This window comes from Mustelus asterias, chromosome 12 (assembly GCF_964213995.1).
Source record: "Mustelus asterias chromosome 12, sMusAst1.hap1.1, whole genome shotgun sequence".
Lineage (NCBI taxonomy): Eukaryota > Metazoa > Chordata > Chondrichthyes > Carcharhiniformes > Triakidae > Mustelus > Mustelus asterias.
The window spans coordinates 27,983,077-28,003,903 of NC_135812.1; the positions used below are offsets into that span (position 1 = coordinate 27,983,077).

The following is a 20,827-nucleotide window of genomic DNA, read 5'->3' on the forward strand; positions in this document are numbered from 1 at the left end:
GGGACATAACTATAGGGTTCGTGGTGGGAGATATAGGAAGGATATCAGAGGTAGGTTCTTTACGCAGAGAGTGGTTGGGGTGTGGAATGGACTGCCTGCAGTGATAGTGGAGTCAGACACTTTAGGAACATTTAAGTGGTTATTGCATAGGCACATGGAGCACACCAGGATGATAGGGAGTGGGATAGCTTGATCTTGGTTTCAGATAAAGCTCGGCACAACATCGTGGGCCTGTTCTGTGCTGTACTGTTCTATGTTCTATGTTGATAAATCGATTGACCTAGAGATAATACACATTAAAGGTTAATCATTAAAAAAAAAAGTGAGACTTTCCTCAATTGCCCAGGCACAAGACTTGAATGTTTAACTTTGGCTCTTGTCGTAAGGCCAATGGCATTAGGAGGTAATGATTGATGGGAGTACATTTTGAAATACATAAATAGTTTTGCTAAACCTTGTGTTAAGTTGCTGTCTCAGTTATTTTAATCTTAAAAGCATGAAGAATATTGAAATATCCAGTCCCATGGAAAATATAACCTCCTTGAAGACAAGAAAAGCATTTATTGAATGTGATGTCACTTCTCAAAATGTTGAAAATACTAAAAAGATTGAAAATGCCCAGACTAGATTGACTTGGACTCGAAAGATTGAGTTCACATTGGCTGGAATCGGCTATTCAGTGGGCCTAGGAAATGTCTGGAGATTCCCCTTCTTGTGCTATAGGAGTGGAGGAGGTAATTTTACTTTAATAATGATCTGTGTAGTGTACGATTCTGCAATCCTGAGACTATTGCCTTTGTGGTGTTAAACAATTAACTTTTCAGACCTCATGGATATGAAAGCTCGTGAATCAAGATTTATTTTATTTCAATTCTGTAAAGACTTATCAATCTATTTCGCTTATTTGAACTATTCTCCAGTTACAATTGATGGGAACACATTTGGAAATACATAAAGTTTTGTTTAACCTTAAGTTGCTCTTTCAGTGATTTTAAAATAAGTATGAAGAATATCAAAGCATCCTGCACAGATGTATATTCATCCATTATTTTCATTGCAAATTCCTTGCTGAGCCTAAAATACAACAAAGGGGTGAAGAGACTCAGTAGTCCAGAATTAAAAGGAACTCTGATATCTTGGAAGGTTGTGGGAGTGGAGGAGATTCCAAAGTTAGTGATACAACTCAGATGGTGAAGGGCAAAACTGGAGCCTAGCCTGTCTACACTTTGAAGCTTTTATTTACAGAAATGGATAGTGTGTACCCCCAACCCAACAACCACAGTTTCAGGGTACTCTTGTATGTATGAGCAAGGGTGAATTGCCAGTTAATGCCTGCCATCTAATTACAATGCAAGAACCAAATAAGATAGAGGCGAGGCCATAGACCGCTTTGACAACAAAATTGAGGCATTGATTAAATGGGGGTTGAAGTAGGGCAGTGTGCACAAGCATGTTAGGTGAGTGAGACTGGGTTCAAATAACGGCACTGGCAGCAGTTTTGGATGGCCTCAAGTTTTTAAGAGGGTAGAATGAGAGGCCATCCAGGAGTGGTTTGGAATCGAGCTAATAAGGGCAGGGTTACAGATTTCAGCAGCAGATGAACTGAGGCAATGACAGAGCCTGACGATTTTACGGAACTGAAAATAGGTGGTCTTAATAATATCGCAGATATGTGGTCAGAAGCTCACCACGGGGTGAAATGGGACTCCAAGATTGCAAACAATTTCATTCGGGCTCACACAACTGCCAGGCAGAGGGACGCAGTCGATGATTAGGGAATGGAGTTCATCATGATTATGATCTTCCCAATAGAAGAAATTCCTTCTCGTGCAGTGCTAGCAAGGTACAGTTGGTTGTTGTCAGCGTCAGTTGATGTTGCCAAGAGACAATATATAGATGAATAGAGACCCAACATTCCTTTGCTTGCAATATGTCGAAGGTACATTTTGTGAATTTATATGCTTCCAAGTCACACTTATCCACTCATTAACTTTAAAGAATTAATAGTAGGTTGAGAATACACAGATTTGTAATATACACACTTGGCAAATTTTTTTTTTAAAAAACTCATTTTACACCAAGTGGTGTCAAAGAGAGAATAGGTTTAAAAATGAAGCCTTCTTAGGCAGTCCTCTGAGCTCACAGAAGATTTGCTTCCACTCTGATTCAATGGATTTTGAGATGACTGTTAAAGATCCAAAATGCTATCTGTAAACTCTGCCGAGGCAAGTGCTGCTTGAAGGGTTGAGTGGATGGATTTTTTGGAGATTTTATGCATTCCCTCCAATGCCCTGGCTTTGCCATTGCATATTCCCAATGGAGTGTCTCGGTGTGTTTGGTGTCTTCCTGAATAAGCCTTCTCTATTTTGGTCAGTCACAAACCAAGATCTTCCTGGAGTCAACGGGTATGTTTGACCTCTTTAGGAATGTTCTGAGGACATCCCCAAAGAGACTCTGCCATCCTCTAGGAATCCCTTGCCGCAACAAAGTTTTCAGTAGGCATGTGTGGGCAGAGGCGAACACTGTCGTGAATGAGTAGGTTGATTTTGGAATCTGCCGTTATGAAATGTATATTGACACAATGCTTTTTGATTGACAGGGGTTAGAGTTATACAGAACTTGAACATTGCTGAAAAGATAAATATGTTGCCAAAGCTTTTTGGCTTGAACTCAATGGGACAAAATGCAAGATTGCCAAATACCAAATTATCACAATAGGAGTAAGTGGGTGCTGATTGTTGGCAAATTGACTCATTTACTGGAGAATGAAATGGGGAACTTTAGGCTCCCCATGTTTCAGGGTAATTCAAACAAAAGCACAAAGCTTGAACATAGAATCCTACAGTGTAGAAGGAGACCATTCGGCCCATCGGGACTGCACTGACCGCAATCCTACCCAGGCCCTATCCCCATAACCCCTTTCATTTACCCTAGCTAGTCCCCCTAACACTATGGGGGAATTTAGCATGGCCAATCCACCTAACCCGCACACCTTTGGAGTGTGGGAGGAAACTGGAGCACCAAGGAAACCCACGCAGACACGGGGAGAATGTGCAATCTCCACACAGACAGTGACCCAAGCCGGGAATCGAACCCAGGTCCCTGGCGCTGCAAGGCAGCAGTGCTAACCAGTGTGCCGCCCATAATTTGAACATACTGTGTACAAATTAATATCGCTTTTTGAAAAATTAAATGAGCCACATTGTGAGTTCAGCTGATTATTTTTGTTAGTGTAGCTATTGGTATACTCAGGATTGTTCATTAAGTGCTGTCCAATCATGGGATCACATCTAACAGTAGATGTTTTGTTTTGGGTTTTGCAAACATGGGTTGTTGATTTACAGTCTGTACTCCACCTATTATGAACAGTGAAGATTGTGCTGGACGAAACCATACGCCGTTACGAATAGCCAAGACTAAACATCCCGAGGCCTTGTTCATCGTGGCCGGGGATTTCAATCAGGCCAAGCTCACGAGCGTCCTACCAAGTTACCACCAACATGTCTCCTGCTCCACCAGAGGCACAAACATCCTAGATCACTGCTACACAAATATCAAACATGCCTACTGCTCTATCACCCACCCACAATTTGGCAAATCAGACCACACGGCTGTGCTCCTGCTCCCGGCTTACAAACAAAAACTGAAGCAGGAGAATCCATTAAAGAAAGTCATGCAATGTTGGTCTGAGGAATTGGATGATCTCCTACAGGGCTGCTTGGAGTCAGTAGACTGGTTAGTATTTAAAAACCAGACCAAGCTAGAGTCCCAGGCTAGCCACACCGACCCTCGCCGACTATGGCAAGGTCTGCAAGACATAACAGGCTACAAGATGAAGGCATGTAAAATCGCTGGCTCCAGCGCACCCCTCCCTGATGAGCTCAATGCATTCTACGCCCATTTTGAGCAAGAGGTCAGCGAGAGCATGCCCTCCACCCTGGATGAACTTGTATCTGGGGTCACCATTGTAGGTATCGGAACAGCTTTCTTGAAGGTCAACCCACGGAAAGCAACTGGCCTAGATGGGGTACCCAGGAAGTGCACTCAGATCCTGCACGGATCAGCTGGCGGAGGTATTCACAGACATCTTCAACCTCTCTTTACAACAATCTGAGGTTCCTATCTGCTTCAAGAAGACGACCATCATCCTGGCACCTAAGAAAAACCAAGCAGCGTGCCTTAATGACTATCAGCCGGTGGCTCTGACATCCATCATTATGAAGTGCTTCAAAAGGTTAGTTATGGCACGAATCAATTCCAGCCTCCCGGACTACCTGGATCCACTACAGTTTGCCTACCGCCGCAACAGGTCCACAGCAGACGGCATTTCCCCGGTCCTGCACTCAACCCTGGAACACCTAGATGACAAGGACACCTATGTCAGACTCCCATTTATTGACTACAGCTCAGCCTTCAACACCATTATTCCCACAAAACTCATCTCCAAACTCAGTGGCCTGGGCCTCAGCAACTCCCTCTGCGACTGGATCCTGAACTTCCTAACTCACAGACCACAATCAGTGAGGATAGGCAACAACACCTCCTCCACGATCATCCTCAACAGTGATGCCCCACAAGGCTGTGTTCTCAGCCCCCTAATATACTCCTTAGATACCTACGACTGTGTGGCCAAATTCCCCTCCAATTCGATTTTCAAGTTTGCTGACACCACCGTAGTGGGTCGGATCTCAAACAAAGAGAGGACAGGAATGAGATAGAGAATCTGGCAAACTGATGCGGCAACAATAATCTTTCCCTCAATGTCAACAAAACGAAGGAGATTGTCATCGACTTCGGGAAGCGTAAAGGAGAACATTCCCGTCTACATCAATGGGGACAAAGGGTCAAGAGCTACAAATTTTTAGGTGTCCTGATCACCAACAACCTGTCCTGGTCCTCCCACGCCAACACTATAGTTAAGAAAGCTCACCAACGCCTTTACTTTCTCAGAAGACTAAACAAATCTGGCATGTCAGCTACGACTCTCACCAACTTTTACAGAAGCACCATAGAAAGCATTCTTTCTGGTTGTACCACAGCTTGGTTTGGCTCCTGCCCTGCTCAAGACCGCAAGGATCTACAAAAGGTAGTGAAAGTAGCCCAATCCATCACACAAACCAGTCTCCTATCCATTGACTCAGTCTACACTTCCCACTGCCTCAGCAAAGCAGCCAGCATAATTAAGGACCCCAGACACACTCTCTTCCACCTTCTTTCTTCGGGAAAAAGATACAAAAGTCTGAGGTCATGTACCAACCGACTGAAGAACAGCTTCTTCCTTGCTACTGTCAGACTTTTGAATGGATTTACCTTGCATTTCTCTACACCCTAGCTATGACTGTAACACTACATTCTGCACTCTCTCGTTTCCTTCTCTATGAACGGTATGTTTTGTCTGTACAGCGTGCAAGAAACAATACTTTTCACTATGTTAATACGTGACAATAATAAATCAAATAAATAATAAATCAGCTGGAGGGACATGTTGTTTGATTCCGTCAATCATTGGGATGTATGGCCTATGTAGCTGGCATCACCCTGGCAACAAAAGGAATAAGTTCAACTCGTTTTTTTGAATTAGCAGAAGAATTGTCCCCAGTTGCTTTCTTCATGGCAATGCCGCAACAAATGAGTCAACTTCACCCCTTTTCTCCTCTGCTATTAATTGTTGTGATCATTTGAAATTTGACATTCTGGTGCTTGTTGTAATGAATGCAAGATGGAAACACTTGGCACATTAGGGGCGGCACAGTGGCAGAATGGCATTGCTGCCTCATAGCACCAATGACCCAGGTTAGATTCTCAGCTTGGGTCACTGTCTGTGTGGAGTCTGCATGGGTTTCCTCCGGGGGCTCCAGTTTCCTCCCACAGTCCGAAAGATGTGCTGGTTAGGTGCATTGGCTATGCTAAATTCTCCCTCAGTGTACCCGAACAGGCACCGGATTATGGCGACTAGGGGATTTTCACAGCAACTTCATTGCAGTGTTAATGTAAGCCTACTTGTGACACTAATAAATAAACTTTAAAACTAATTTGTGGGCGAAGAGGGTTGTTTTGTCAGGTGGGTGGAGGATTTGAAGGAATGTCCCTTTTAATGAAAACAGCAACTGAAGGTGGTAATCTGTAATCTCAGCTATTTGTTCTAATCAGAAGAGTTCATTCATGACGTGCTGTGAAGCCTCATAAAATGAGTACTGCCATAATCTTCTTTGCGTCATCCTTCACTGTTCCTACGAGAAACAGAGTATAAAGATTTGTCCATGGGGAATAAAACCTGAGAAACCTTCACTGCTGATGTTATTTTATCCATAAAGATATTTTGGTGTCACATATTGCTTTACCAATTAACCTGCTGTCTGAGATTCTTGTGCCATCTGCCAGAAGCTAATCATCTCTCAGATTGCACCTAATCCAAATTTATTTCTCTGGTTAGAAGCTGTTTGCTTAACTCTTTAAAAAGGCAAACAGCCAGTGCGTAGGTTGGCAACATTGCTTCACTCAGGGCAATGTCCAGCGTGTAGGCCAATGGTCTGCTTTGCAGTTTCAAATGCATCAGGGAAGGCCGCATACAGATCGTTAAATGGATTACTGCTCCAAAAACACTTGTTACAAATATCTCTTTCCTCTCTATGACCCTGGAAAAGATTACTTCAGAAACCAATGTTTCCCTTTTGCAAGTTGATCCACCTGCTTCACAATCTCTGCTTGTATAAGACTAACAGTGTGGCTCAAATACTTTAAATGAGGGGGGGGGGGGGATGTGTTCCTCATTTCTGGAGTGTTTTACAGAAAATGGCACGTAACTGAAATGTCGACACCATCTAGTTATAATCTGTGTTTGTAATAGGATCTGGAGGAGGTTAAAAGACATTATGGGCAGAATTCTACCCTGTGCAAGGCTGTTGGCAGATGTGCGTGGCAAATCTGGTGAGGTATAAAATCAAGTTGCATTTCTCCCACTGGTGGGTTAATGGCGTTTAATTCATTCCCCTGGCAGGTGGCAGAAATGCATTCAGGAATGCTCACTAAACCATCTGACCGTTACCATGAGTGAGTGAGGCCTTCCAGCACACCAGCAGGAATTTACAACAGCAATTGGGTTTGACACTAATCAGTGCCATGCGCAAAGCAGCCCTCAGTTCACCAGAGACTTCAGGGGGAATGCAACAACTTTCTTCAGTTGTGTTGCACTGCTCCTGATGCGTTGCTCACCACGCTGCTGGGGCAGACTGGTTCCTACCTCCATCTCCATGCCAACCTGGTCTTTACGGACAGCACTGTGCTGCTGGATCCATGGACCCCCTTATGTTACCAAGTCAGATCAGTACAACGCTTGGATTGGGGAGGCTTTCTTCCCCGGTGCAGCACACTATCTGGACTTCACAGCGGGACTCGAGCAGCCACTGCAACAAAGGTCCACAGTTGACTGGGGATAGGGCACAAGGAGAGGCTGGGGGGGGTGGGGGGGGGGGGGAAACGCAGGGCGGTGTGCAATGTGGAAGGAGGACTGTGCAAGGAGTTGGGGTGGGGAGGTGGTGGGGGGAGGGGTGGCTGAGGGTTCATGATGGCAGGTAGAGGGGCATGACAAAAAAAATGGAAAGCTGAGGGAAGATCAAGGGGCGCTGTTGCTGGAGTTTCACAACTATTTGACTATTGTGTATCTCCCTCCTCATAACTGACCAGGCCATACTCAGTTCAAGTTCTTTATTCGAGAACTAGCAACCTGAACAAAAGATTAGTGGTAATTATGCCCTCCAGTTACAAATGATTTACCACCCAAAAGCTAACATTTAAGTTCACTATTATCTATAATCTGTTAGAATCAATAGTCCTGCTGATGACACTCTACATACATGATTTCAGTTAACCAGTTACAGCATTAATACACTTGGCTAATTACAATACCAGACTATTAATAAGGCCAGTCTGATTGCATCATCCTTGATGATTTATAACTTTTACCTGGAGCAGTGGCGAGTCTCAAAGCTACTGTCTCTGCCCATTATTTGACTCTACAATGAAGTCATAGCTGCTTATCTGATTTTTAACCCTTCAGGAGAGAAGTTGGTCACTGGCAAGGCTGTTTGGAAAGCTCACAAACAAGGGGGGGGGGGGGGGTCAAAGGGATAGCACATCATTTACTGGAAGGGCACGAAAGGAGACTCCAGATGCATTGGATAGAGATCAAATTGGGACATGGACCCCCAGGGGACGAGTGGTGAAGCAAGGAACAGATTTCTTCAAGAGGAGTAGCTTTTTCCCTCTAGGTTGCTGACATGCTGCACTATCTGGAGACAATGATACAAGTCAGAGTGATACTAGTGTGCTAGACTGGTATTTAAATATGGTGCTGGGACCTTCAAACCAGCCAGCTGACCCCTGGGTGAACAAATCAGCTGCTGGCATACCAGCTGACCAGGAGGGGAACATGTTTGTGCATAATTAATGAGGTTCCACGTGCAAAATCTGGCACGGAATCCTGCTATTTTGGCCAACAGGACAGGCACCACTGGAGTCACCCACCACCAGAGCCTTGTTTGCAGGTAATTGGCTGTAGCAGGCGAGAACCCTTTAGGAAAATGCTCAACTTGGACTCCTCCGTATCAAGCCAAAGTTAATATTTAACACAAATAGTTAAGCTATTTATACATTTTGGACTTCAATACCCTGCAAAACATTCCAAATTTCAGAGCTGTGGCACATAGAACAGTACAGCACAGAACAGGCCCTTTGGCCCACGATGTTGTGCTGAGCTTTGTCTGAAACCCAGATCAAGCTATTTCCTCCCTATCATCCCAAAGTACTCCATGTACCTATCCAATAGCTTCTTAAATGTTCCTAAAGTTTCTGACTCCAGTATCCCTGCAGGCAGTTCACTATCTATATCTCTTTGCAGCCTACAACAGCCCTCCACCTCATCCACTACTCCACCAATCTTGGTGTCATCAGCAAATTTACTGATCCACCCTTCAGCCCCCTCCTCCAAGTCATTTATAAAAATTACAAATAGCAGAGGACCAAGCACTGATCCCTGTGGCACTCCGCTGGTAACCGGTTTCCAGTCCGAAAATTTTCCATCCACCACCACCCTCTGTCTTCTGTTAGATAGCCAGTTACCTATCCAATCGGCCAAACTTCCCTCTATCCCACACATCCTTACTTTCTTCATAAGCCGACCATGGGGGACTTTATCAAACGCCTTACTAAAATCCATGTATATGACATCTATAGGTATGTTAGGAGCAAAAGGATAGTGAGGGATAAAATTGGTCCTCTTGAAGACCAGAGTGGTACACTGTGTATGGAACAAAAGAGATGGGGGAGATACTAAATGGTTTTTTTGCATCTGTATTTACTGAGGAAACGGGCATGGAGTCTACGGAAATAGGGCAAACTGGTAGGGAGGCCATGGAACCTTTACAGATTAAAGGGGAGGAGGTGCTCGCTGTCTTGAGGCAAATCAGAGTGGATAAATCCCCAGGACCGGACAGGGTATTCCCACGGACCTTGAGGGAAGCTAGTGTTGAACTTGCAGGGGCCCTGGCAGACATATTTAAAATGTCAGTATTCACGGGGGAGGTGCCGGATGATTGGAGGGTGGCTCATGTTGTTCCGTTGTTTAAAAAAGGTTCCAAAAGAAATCCGGGAAATTATCAGCCAGTAAGTTTGACGTCGGTGGTGGGCAAGTTATTGGAAGGTGTGATAAGGGATAGGATCTACAAATATTTGGATAGACAGGGACTTATTAGGGAGAGTCAACATGGCTTTGTGCGTGGTAGGTCATGTTTGACCAATCTATTAGAGTTTTTCGAGGAGGTTACCAGGAAAGTGGATGAAGGGAAGGCGGTGGATGTTGTCTACCTGGATTTCAGCAAGGCCTTTGACAAGGTCCCTCATGGGAGGTTAGTTAGGAAGGTTCAGTCGCTGGGTATACATGGGGAGGTAGTAAATTGGATAAGACACTGGCTCAATGGAAGAAGCCAGAGAGTGGTTGTGGAGGATTGCTTCTCTGAGTGGAGGCCTGTGACTAGTGGTGTGCCGCAGGGATCGGTGTTGGGTCCATTGTTGTTTGTCATCTATATCAATGATCTGGATGATAATGTGGTAAATTGGATCAGCAAGTTTGCTGATGATACAAAGATTGGAGGTGTAGTGGACAGTGAGGAAGGTTTTCAAAGCTTGCAGAGGGATTTGGACCAACTAGAAAAATGGGCTGAAAAATGGCAAATGGAATTTAACGCAGACAAGTGTGAGATATTGCACTTTGGAAGGACAAACCAAAGAAGAACGTACAGGGTAAATGGTAGGACTCTGAAGAGTGCAGTTGAACAGAGGGATCTGGGAATACAGGTACAGAGTTCCCTAAAAGTGACGTCACAGGTGGATAGGGTCGTAAAGAGTGCCTTTGGTATATTGGCCTTTATAAATCGGAGTATCGAGTATAAAAGTTGGAGTGTTATGGTAAGGTTGTATAAGGCATTGGTGAGGCCGAATTTGGAGTATTGTGTACAGTTTTGGTCACCTAGTTACAGGAAGGATGTAAATAAGATTGAAAGAGTGCAGAGAAGGTTCACAAGGATGTTGCCGGGACTGGAAAAGCTGAGTTACAGAGAGAGATTGAATAGGTTGGGACTTTATTCCCTGGAGCGTAGAAGATTGAGGGGAGATTTGATAGAGGTGTATAAGATTTTGATGGGTATAGATAGAGTGAATGCGAGCAGGCTTTTTCCGCTGAGGCTAGGGGAGAAAAAAACCAGAGGGCATGGGTTAAGGGTGAAAGGAGAAAAGTTTAAAGGGAATATTAGGGGGGGGCTTCTTCACGCAGAGAGTGGTGGGAGTGTGGAATGAGCTGCCGGATAAAGTGGTAAATGCGGGGTCACTTTTAACATTTAAGAAAAACTTGGACGGGTTCATGGATGAGAGGGGTGTGGAGGGATATGGTCCAAGTGCAGGTCAGTGGGACTAGGCATAAAATGGTTCGGCACAGACAAGAAGGCCAAAAGGCCTGTTTCTGAGCTGTAATTTTCTATGGTTCTAACTGCACTACCTTCATTTACACAGTTACCTCCTCAAAAAATTCAATCAAATTTGTGAGGCAACACTTGCCCTTCACAAATCCGTGCTGACTATCCCGGATTAAGCTGCATGCCAAACATTCCTTCAATAAAATCCACAGACTCCATCAGGCTGTGACAGATCTACTTCACTTAACGAAGTGAACAGTCTGTATCTATTTAATCGGAGGTCAATGATTTACCCTTCCACCAGTTATCAGTTTCATTGTTTCTGCAGAAAAGAAACACAGGCCTTTTGAGTAAAGGCTCAAAAACTGAATTGGTTCATGGAAACTGTGTTAGTGAAACCAAAGAAAATCTGTGTGGCTAGAGAGACACTTCATCTATTAGTGAAAAAGGAGTTGAAGGAACAAATACAACAACAAATGGAGGAAATTAAATACATACAACTGAATGACTTGCTGGCCATTTCAAAGGGAAGTTACTGTGGGTCTGGAGTTATTCAAGCTGAATACTTCCATTTGAGGGGAAGAGCAAGATAATCACGAAGGAAATTTTAAAAAACCTTTTGAACCATAGGGTGGCGAGGATGAAGAACTCACTCCCATCAAGGCCTGGGAATGCAGAAGGTGCAAAATACCAAGACCCATGCCAAGGGGGGCCTGGTCTCAAGCAAATATCTCCCCACATACATTTCCAAATGGAAAATCCCACCAGGAGTTGGGCAGCAGATGGGTGGTGATTGGCAGTGACAGGTTCACATGCTAGGAAGCTCGCAGATGTTGGTTGATCATGGGATCTTTAATCTGCTGAAGTCATGTGTTGGGGAGGGGGGGGTTATCATTTGTTGTGGGACTGTGATCAATGATCGGTGGCAACGGGGGGAGGGGGGGGGTCACGGATTGAACAACAGAGGCTATAGGGATGACATGTTGTCAGACTGGGTCATGTGTAGAGTGCCTCACAGGTGGCAGTTGTCGAGTTGACTGCAGGCTAGTGAAGACCAATCGAGTGGCTGACAAAAAGCAGGTAGGAATCAGATTGGGTGACATTAGTCACCCCAAATATTATTGATTCAATTTTATCATAAGAACTAGGAGCAGGAGTAGGCCATCTGGCCCCTCGAGCCTGCTCTGCCATTCAATAAGATCATGGCTGATCTTCTTGTGGACTCAGCTCCACTTACCCGCCCACTCACCATAACCCTGAATTCCTTTACTGTTCAAAAATGTATCCATCCTTGCCTTAAAAACATTCAATAAGGTAGCCTCAACTGCTTCACTGGGCAGGGAATTCCACAGATTCACAACTCTTTGTGTGAAGAAGTTCCTTCTCAACTCAGTCCTAAATCTGCTTCCCCTTATTTTGAGGCTATGCCCCCTAGTTCTAGTTTCACCCGCCAGTGGAAACAACTTCCCTGCTTCTATCTTATCTATTCCCTTCATAATCTTATATGTTTCTATAAGATCTCCCCTCATTCTTCTGAATTCCAATGAGTATAGCCCCAGTCTACTCACTCTCTCCTCATAAGCCAACTCTCTCAACTCCGGAATCAACCTAGTGAATCTCCTCTGCACCCCCTCCAGTGCCAGTATATCCTTTCTCAAGTAAGGAGACCAAAACTGTACACAGTACTCCAGGTGTGGCCTCACCAGCACCTTATACAGCTGCAACATAACCTCACTTTTTAAACTCTATCCCTCTAGCAATGAAGGACAAAATTCCATTTGCCTTCTTAATTATCTGCTGCACCTGCAAACCAATTCCTTGAGATTCCTGCACAAGGACACCCATGTCCCGCTGCACAGCAGCATGCTGCAATTTTTTACCATTTAAATAATAGTCCATTTTGCTGTTATTCCTACCAAAATGTATGACCTCACATTTACCAACATTGTACTCCATCCGCCAGACCCTCGCCCACTCACTTAGAGTTTTTAAAAATGGTTCCAGCTGTTGGTAAATATAGGAGAGGATTGGTGGCCACCAGTGACAGGTCAGTGGCTTCAAAGTCTCTCTCTCCAGGACCAGAGCCCATCCAAGTTAAAGCTGCCTGCCTTCAGCACCACATGGGTAGAGGTGCAGATTATATAAAAAAGGAGCCATTTTCCACTCCTTCCACTTCAGCTGGAGATTAAAGATCCCATGGCCCCAGTTTGAAGAATTATTCCCTGCTGTGGAAACCAACATTACTCTATCCAGACTCGCACCATTCCTCCCTATCTCCCCCCCTTCTCCACCCCCAATAATTAAAGGGGGTTGGGGAATTAGGGACCTGGAAACAGGAGAAGAAGCAGCTGCCATGATTTCTTAGCTGGGCCCTGGCTAACATAGTTGGATTTAAGGGGAAGCTATGCATCTGAGAGAGAAATAAAATAGAGGACTATGCTGACACAATGAGAAAGAAGGATGAGAAATTTCTCAGCTGGAACATTGACTGGTGGAATGGAATGAATGCTTTCTGTGCTCTCTATTCTATGTAAAAACAATGGCCTAGATCGGAACACAGATCTAACTGGAGAATTGCCGCTGTGCAACGTGGCACATGGCTTGCTATAGGCATAGGACCTCTGATATCATAGAATCCCTACAGTGCAGAGTGGCCCATCAAATCTGCACCAACTCAGAGCATCCTAGCCAGGCGCTCTCCCCCGCCCTATCCCCATACATGACCAATCCATTTAACCTGCACTTCTTTGGGCTGTGGGAGGAAAGCCACACAGACACAAGGAGAATGTGCAAACTCCACAGACAGGGATCCTTGGTATATATAAAGACTGAGAGCAGAAGCCACTTCATGCTCCATTTGGAACACAGTGCTGTTGTTTCCTATTGAATCTGGAAGATTTCACATTTTGTACTAGCATCAGCACCTTTCCTCAAAGCGATTGCAGCTGTTGACAGCATGTCAGTGATGTACATCTGCTTCCCCTGCTCATACTTCACTCCCAAATGAAGTCACATTCTTGGCCAACACTTGAGGTTAGAAGCGATTTGAGAAAGATGCTTTGAAGCTGCCTTTGGTCAGACTCCATGTGTTTGAGCATTTTAATCAGGTCGGGTTTGGGAGAAACAAAGACATTAACCAGGCACACACACAATCCGTGTTTAGCATTGTTCAGTTTACATTAAATACTCTGGATGAAAGGTTCTCCTTGCTATATGGAGGGTCAAATAGTATAAATACCTTTATCTACAGGCTAAATACCTTGGGAAGTCTCTAGTTCATGGTGATCATGGGCCTAAACCATCAGGTATTGGCCATATTATGCGAACATTCGTTGTGGAAATTTTTTTTTTTTTTTTAAACGTACTTTTTCCTGAGGTTGGGTTGACATATGTTACAAGAAAATACAAGGAAAACTCTTGAATGTTTTCTGAACATGTCACTTACAAGAGGAGATAACTTAGTTGGCCAGATTTTCACAGTAGAATAGTATTTCTTATCGATTCAACCACATTGATTATGTAGCTGAGAACAGGTTATAATGGGTTCCTATAACCCATCTGCAATATCCCATAACCCCAAGAAACTACAAAAGGTCATGAATGTAGCCCAATCCATCACACAAACCAGCCTCCCATCCATTGACTCTGTCTACACTTCCCGCTGCCTCGGAAAAGCACCCAGCATAATTAAGGACCCCACGCACCCAGATATTCTCTCTTCCACCTTCGTCCTTCGGGATAAAGATACAAAAGTCTGAGGTCATGTACCAACTGACCCAAGAACAGCTTCTTCCCTGCTACTGTCAGACTTTTGAATGGATTAACCTTGCATTAAGTTAATCTTTCTCTACACCCTACCTTTGACTGTAGCACCACATTCTGCACTCTCGTTTCCTTCTCTATGAACAGCATGTTTTGCCTGTATAGTGCGCAAGAAACAATACTTTTCACTTATGTTAATACGTGACAATAATAAATGAAGCCAACTTTTCTTATCACCGATGCTTCGAGAGATTGTAGGGGCCTCTGGAAAGGGAAATAGATTGGATCTGGAGTGGGGTAAATTGCTTGCTTGGAGTGCTCAGTATCCGACAGGATCAACATCGTCTGAATTCAGTTCTATTCTTAGCCATTTTGCTAGCAACACTTTTTGTTGAGTGAACATTGTCCAATGGAGACCAGTTATCAATACAAGCACGCCTCAGGCAAACTTTTTTCATTGCCCCTTGTATAATACTACCATCTGTATATGGGATAAGTAGCCCCCATATCTATTGCATAGTGTTTCAGCAGCTAAGGCAACATTTCAGTTTCAGGACTCAGGCAGCCTTTCTATCTCTGGGGCCCACAAAATGAGAGAGACACAGGTTAATCTCATTGATCTTTAGTGCCAAGGCAAAGACCAGAGTGAGAACTCTAATTGTTTGTGGTGAAAGAATGAACTCCTGCCTCCGGTGACTGTGTGGGTTTCCTCCCACAGTCCAAAGATGTGTGGGTTAGGTTAATAATTCCCCCTAGTGTCAGGGGGATTAGCAGGGTAATTAAGTGGGGGTTATGGGGATAGGCCTGGGTGCGATTGTCAGTGTAGGCTCAGTGGGCCGAATGGCCTCCTACTGCACTGAAGAAGATTAGGGCACACGGAGTTGGGGGTAGTGTGTTAAAGTGGATTGGGGACTGGCTATCCGACAGGAAGCAAAGAGTCGGAATAAATGGGTGTTTTTCCGGTTGGAGGAAGGTAACTAGTGGCGTGCCGCAGGGATCGGTACTCGGGCCGCAACTGTTTACCATTTATATCGATGATCTGGAGGAGGGGACGGAGTGTAGGGTAACGAAGTTTGCAGACGACACAAAGATAAGTGGAAAAGTGAATCGTGTGGAGGACAGAGAAGATCTGCAGAGAGATTTGGACAGGCTGAGTGAGTGGGCGAGGATATGGCAAATGGAGTATAACGTTGAGAAATGCGAGGTTATACACTTTGGAGGAAATAATAACAAATGGGATTATTATCTCAATGGAAACAAATTAAAACATGCTACCGTGCAAAGGGACCTGGGGGTCCTTGTGCATGAGACGCAAAAGCCCAGTCTGCAGGTACAACAGGTGATCAAGAAGGCAAATGGGATGTTGGCCTATATTGCGAAGGGGATAGAATATAAAAGCAGGGATGTCTTGATGCACCTGTACAGGGCATTGGTGAGGCCGCAGCTGGAATACTGTGTGCAGTATTGGTCCCCTTATATGAGGAAGGATATATTGGCATTGGAGGGAGTGCAGAGAAGGTTCACCAGGTTGATACCGGAGATGAGGGGTTTGGATTATGAGGAGAGGCTGAGGAGATTGGGTTTGTACTCGTTGGAGTTTAGAAGGATGAGGGGGGATCTTATGGAGACTTATAAGATAATGCGGGGGCTGGATAGGGTGGAGGCGGAGAGATTCTTTCCACTTAGTAAGGAAGATAAAACTAGAGGACACAGTCTCAAAATAAAGGGGGGTCGGTTTAAGACAGAGTTGAGGAGGAACTTCTTCTCCCAGAGGGTGGTGAATCTCTGGAATTCTCTGCCCACTGAGGTGGTGGAGGCTACCTCGCTGAATATGTTTAAAGCGCGGATGGATGGATTCCTGATCGGTAAGGGAATTAAGGGTTATGGGGATCAGGCGGGTAAGTGGTACTGATCCACGTCAGATCAGCCATGATCTTATTGAATGGCGGGTCAGGCTCGAGGGGCTAGATGGCCTACTCCTGCTCCTATTTCTTATGTTCTTATGATTCTAAGATTATGACACCCCTCTTTCTGTAAAACCATCTAATTTGTTGACTTGGGTCAACCCATTGTAACTTCGAGATCTCCCTTCTCTTAACATTTCTTTTATGCTTGCTTGGTCTATTCTTAGCAAAAAAGAAACGCTGCTGCAAAATGGCTGAGTGAACATTGTGCGACAGAGACCAGTTATCAACACAATCATTCCACAGGCAAACATTTTTCACATTGCGCCTTGCATAATACTACCATCTGTATATGGGACAAGTAGCCTCCATATCTATTGCTTCTGTCAGGGTTTCAGCAGCTAAGATTACTTTTTACTACCCTTGGCTTCCTAAACCAATGGGCAACATTTATCACTGTGGAAATTAATGAAGTGTGTTGATGGGCTGAATATATCAAGAGTGTGGAGCTTTCTCATGAGGTCAATCCTGGTGAAAGTAGCTTGCTTCCAGTTAAGGGCAGACTCCGCGATGTTTATTAGTATCATGAAGAGAAACTTGCAGGAATCTTTATTGTGCATTTTGATGACTTGCTGTGGGGAGGTTCTATAGAATTTGATCAATGAGCGATCGATAATCAATCCAGGGACCTTCAAATACATAAAGCAGATGAAGTCAGGAATGACTCTTAAAAAAGACAATCACATCCCAATAAACTGAATTCAGCATCAGGAAAGAAACAGACCAATTGAGAAATTTGATCAGGTCAGCTGCCCAGATTAGATCTGATACGATTGTTGGAACTGAGCAACATGATGAAGCGTGCCAGGATTGAGGAAGTTCCAGAAGCAAATAAAACGTTAAAGAAGTTAAATTCAGGGAAATGCACTCAAGTTTCCAGCCTTGGGTGAACCAGAAGATATGAAGTTAGTCATTTTTACTGATGCTTCATATGTAATCTTCCAGATGGATATTCCAGTTTTCCTAGTCTCAGGCAGTTCCAAAAATACTTCCCTTGCAAAAAAAAACGAAGCTTTTTTAAATTCATCAATTTGCACTCCAATCCCATGAGTACACTGCTGAAATAGCTTAAAAACCTTCAAGCTCACTTTTGCCTGCCACAGGAGAGTCCACCCTGATATCTTAATCACCAAGTCTTTCCTCAATCCATTAGTCTAGCTTTAGCCTTGTGCGTGCCATCAGGGAGTAGCTTGTCCACGTGTGATAAGACTGGCTGGCCAGTCTGGTTGCTTTTTTTTAAGTGCCCCAACTAGGCTTACATTAGAACTGCAATGAAGTTACTGTGGAAATCCCCTAGTTGCCACACTCCGGCACCTGTTCAGATACGCTGAGGGTGAATTTATCATGGCCAATGCACCCAACCAGCACATCTTTCAGCCTATGGGAAACCCACACAGATAATCACCGGAGGCAGGAATTCATTCTTTCACCACAAACAATTAGAGTTATCACTCTGGTCTCTGCCTTGGCACTAAAGATCAATGAGATTAACGTGTCTCTGTCTCATTTTGTGGGCCCCAGAGATAGAAAGGCTGCCCGAGTTCTAAAACTGAAAGGTTGCCTTAGCTGCTGAAACACTATGCAATAGATATGGGGGCTACTTATCCCATATACAGATGATTATATGATTATACAAGGGGGAATGAAAAAGGTTTGCCTGAGGCGTGCTTGTTGATGCGCGATAAATCACATGGGAGGCAGGATGTACCCGGGAAATAAAGGCTTTTATTGCCAACAATAACAGAGCTACTATATACAATCCCAGACTAAAGGGTCACCAAGCAGAGCAGTGACCTTTATACCTCTCCCAGGAGGCGGAGCCAACTGGGGTGTACCATAGGACTATATTAACAGGTAGAACAGCCCAACCCTAACCCCAACAGTAACATATCTACAGACTCATAGTACTGGCCAGACCATGGCTCAGCACTCCTGGTGGTAACCAACAATGGTTCACCACACTTGTATTGATAACTGGTCTCCATTGGACAATGTTCACTCAACAAAAAGTGTTGCTAGCAAAATGTCCCTAGCACTGTGAGGCACCAGTGCTAACCATTATGTTGTCCTGTCCTAAATTGTTTTATAGCTCCCCTGTGAGCTTCTACTTGCCTCCTTCTCCATTCTGTTTGCAAGTCTGTGATCGTTCCCAGTTCATTATCAGAACTCTGTGCTTTGACCGGTCACATTTTGCCAGTCCATGTGTCTCCCTTCCACCTCTATATTTAACCAGTGTTTGTATTGACCAGTGACCTTCCCTGCTCTCCCTATGATGGTGGCCCTTTCTAGCAGGTATGTAACCTTTGTTCCCACTTTGGGTAGTTGCCCTTTTGGATAAATAACCTTATCATGCACCTGTTACTTTTGTTTATCACCAATCAATTCTCTGCCAGTCTGCCTTCAATGTCCCAATATGTGTACATGCAAAACCAAAAGAGAAAATGCTGGAAAATCTCAGCAGGAGAGAAAAGAGCTGACATTGCGAGTCCAGATGAGCCTTTGTCAAAGCACATGTCAAGTGCATGGCACCTCTTCACTTTATGATTTGTAGTCAGGGCCAATTAGACTTGAAGAATTACCCTAACAGTTAGCATCTACAGTCCCCATCCTAGACCCAACTCTCATGTAGACTAAAATTACAACCATCTTCAGATCACCAATTGGCAACCCTATCTTTGTATTGGAATCAGTGTTTTAATATTTTGTCAATCTCAGCTCAGCTGCCACTATTTACTTTACCACAATCATCTGGAAAGTAGCTACAAATGACTATCTTCTAGAATTTATTCTTCAGGATAGAGGCCATTTGGAATAAAAATAGAATCTTTACTTCAGAATTGAAGTTCTATCAACGTAAGAAATGCATAAAATGAAGTAACTTAAAATGTCCCAGACACCACATTCAACACCAGAAACCTCCAAACTCATCCATAGCTGGGATGTTCTGGTACTACTGCAGTGAAGGGAGTTTTAGCCAAGAACCAAATTCTCCATTTTTACTGGGCAGGAACAGACCAGAGCAGAGAATTCCACCTCAAAGCAATCAAGTGTTGGCTTAACTCTGTCAAAAGACTCATCAGGTTGCCAATAAGTCAACCTTTATTTTGGTAGAATTTATCCAAAAACTGTAACAAAAGTTCCAGTCTCTCCATTATTCAAATCATCCATATGCCATGCTGAAAATACTTTACTCCTAATTTTCCTGGAAATAAAGCCAAAACTACACTTCTTTCAGGGTAACAAAGTTCCCCATGTCCACATCCGAAATTCAGGTCACCATTGCAGATGTGGTTCCACTTCCAAAAAAGAAAAATGGTGGATAGTTAAAGCCTATTTATTTTTAAATACATCACCCTTCTGCAACTTAAGTTGTCAGCAACAGTATGCTTCTTTTCCCTCAGAGGATAGAGACTTATTTTTACAGCAACCATTCACACATGAAAGTTTAATGTTCATCCCTGCCAACTCCATTGATTGTATACGGTGGAAGAATGAATCTATTTTTTACCTTAGGCCAGGTTCATGTTTTTTTTTTAGACAATTTAGCATACCACACTGCTCCAGCTGTGTCCATTTATACTCTTAAATCAACATAAAATTAAATGAACAAATTAAAAAGGGACAGCCCACTAAAGGGAAACTGTAACCAAAGAACAAAACCACTGTGTCCATTTTACCCTTTTGGAGCAACCAATTAAACATGATTTTAAAATAAACCAAGGGACAAATTTAAAAAGGCAGCCCCTTAAAGAAAGGGATATTGCATCACATGATCATTTATACTATTTTCAGTATAACCAATTAAACAAACTAAGTGACAAATCAAAAAAGCCACCCCTTAAACATCACTGCAACAAGCAAAAGGCAACTTAAAATATTAAGCCGAAAGAGGGTCCATAAAACTCACCAGTTTTCCCTCCTCAGTGCCCCACCCAGTACCAAAGGTTTGCCCATTTATACGATTTTGGTTAAACCAATTAAACTAAATTACACAAACTAAAGGATAAATCAAAAGAGCAGTCCCTTAAAGGGATCAAGCAAAAGGAAACTTAAAGCATCAATCCCAACTGTGATTAAAGGGAGTCACTAAATCACTCCAGTCCCCATAATGCCTACTGGGCATGTAAGCTCCCTCCA

General features: G+C 43.8%; 1 protein-coding gene across 2 annotated transcripts in view; it reads left to right on the forward strand.

Annotated features, from left to right (window-relative positions):
- The first annotated feature begins 473 nt into the window (after positions 1-473).
- The window catches only part of LOC144501340 (sodium- and chloride-dependent GABA transporter 1), a 93,544-nt gene continuing 73,190 nt past the window's right edge, over positions 474-20,827 (forward strand). The window contains exon 1 of one of the 2 annotated variants that reach the window (XM_078224970.1): positions 474-734. In XM_078224970.1, coding sequence (XP_078081096.1) covers positions 497-734 — 238 coding nt within the window. In that variant the 5' untranslated portion in view covers positions 474-496. Of the gene's footprint in view, positions 735-1,756; positions 1,844-20,827 lie in introns of those variants that run through there. The other variant, XM_078224971.1, reaches the window with a different exon arrangement.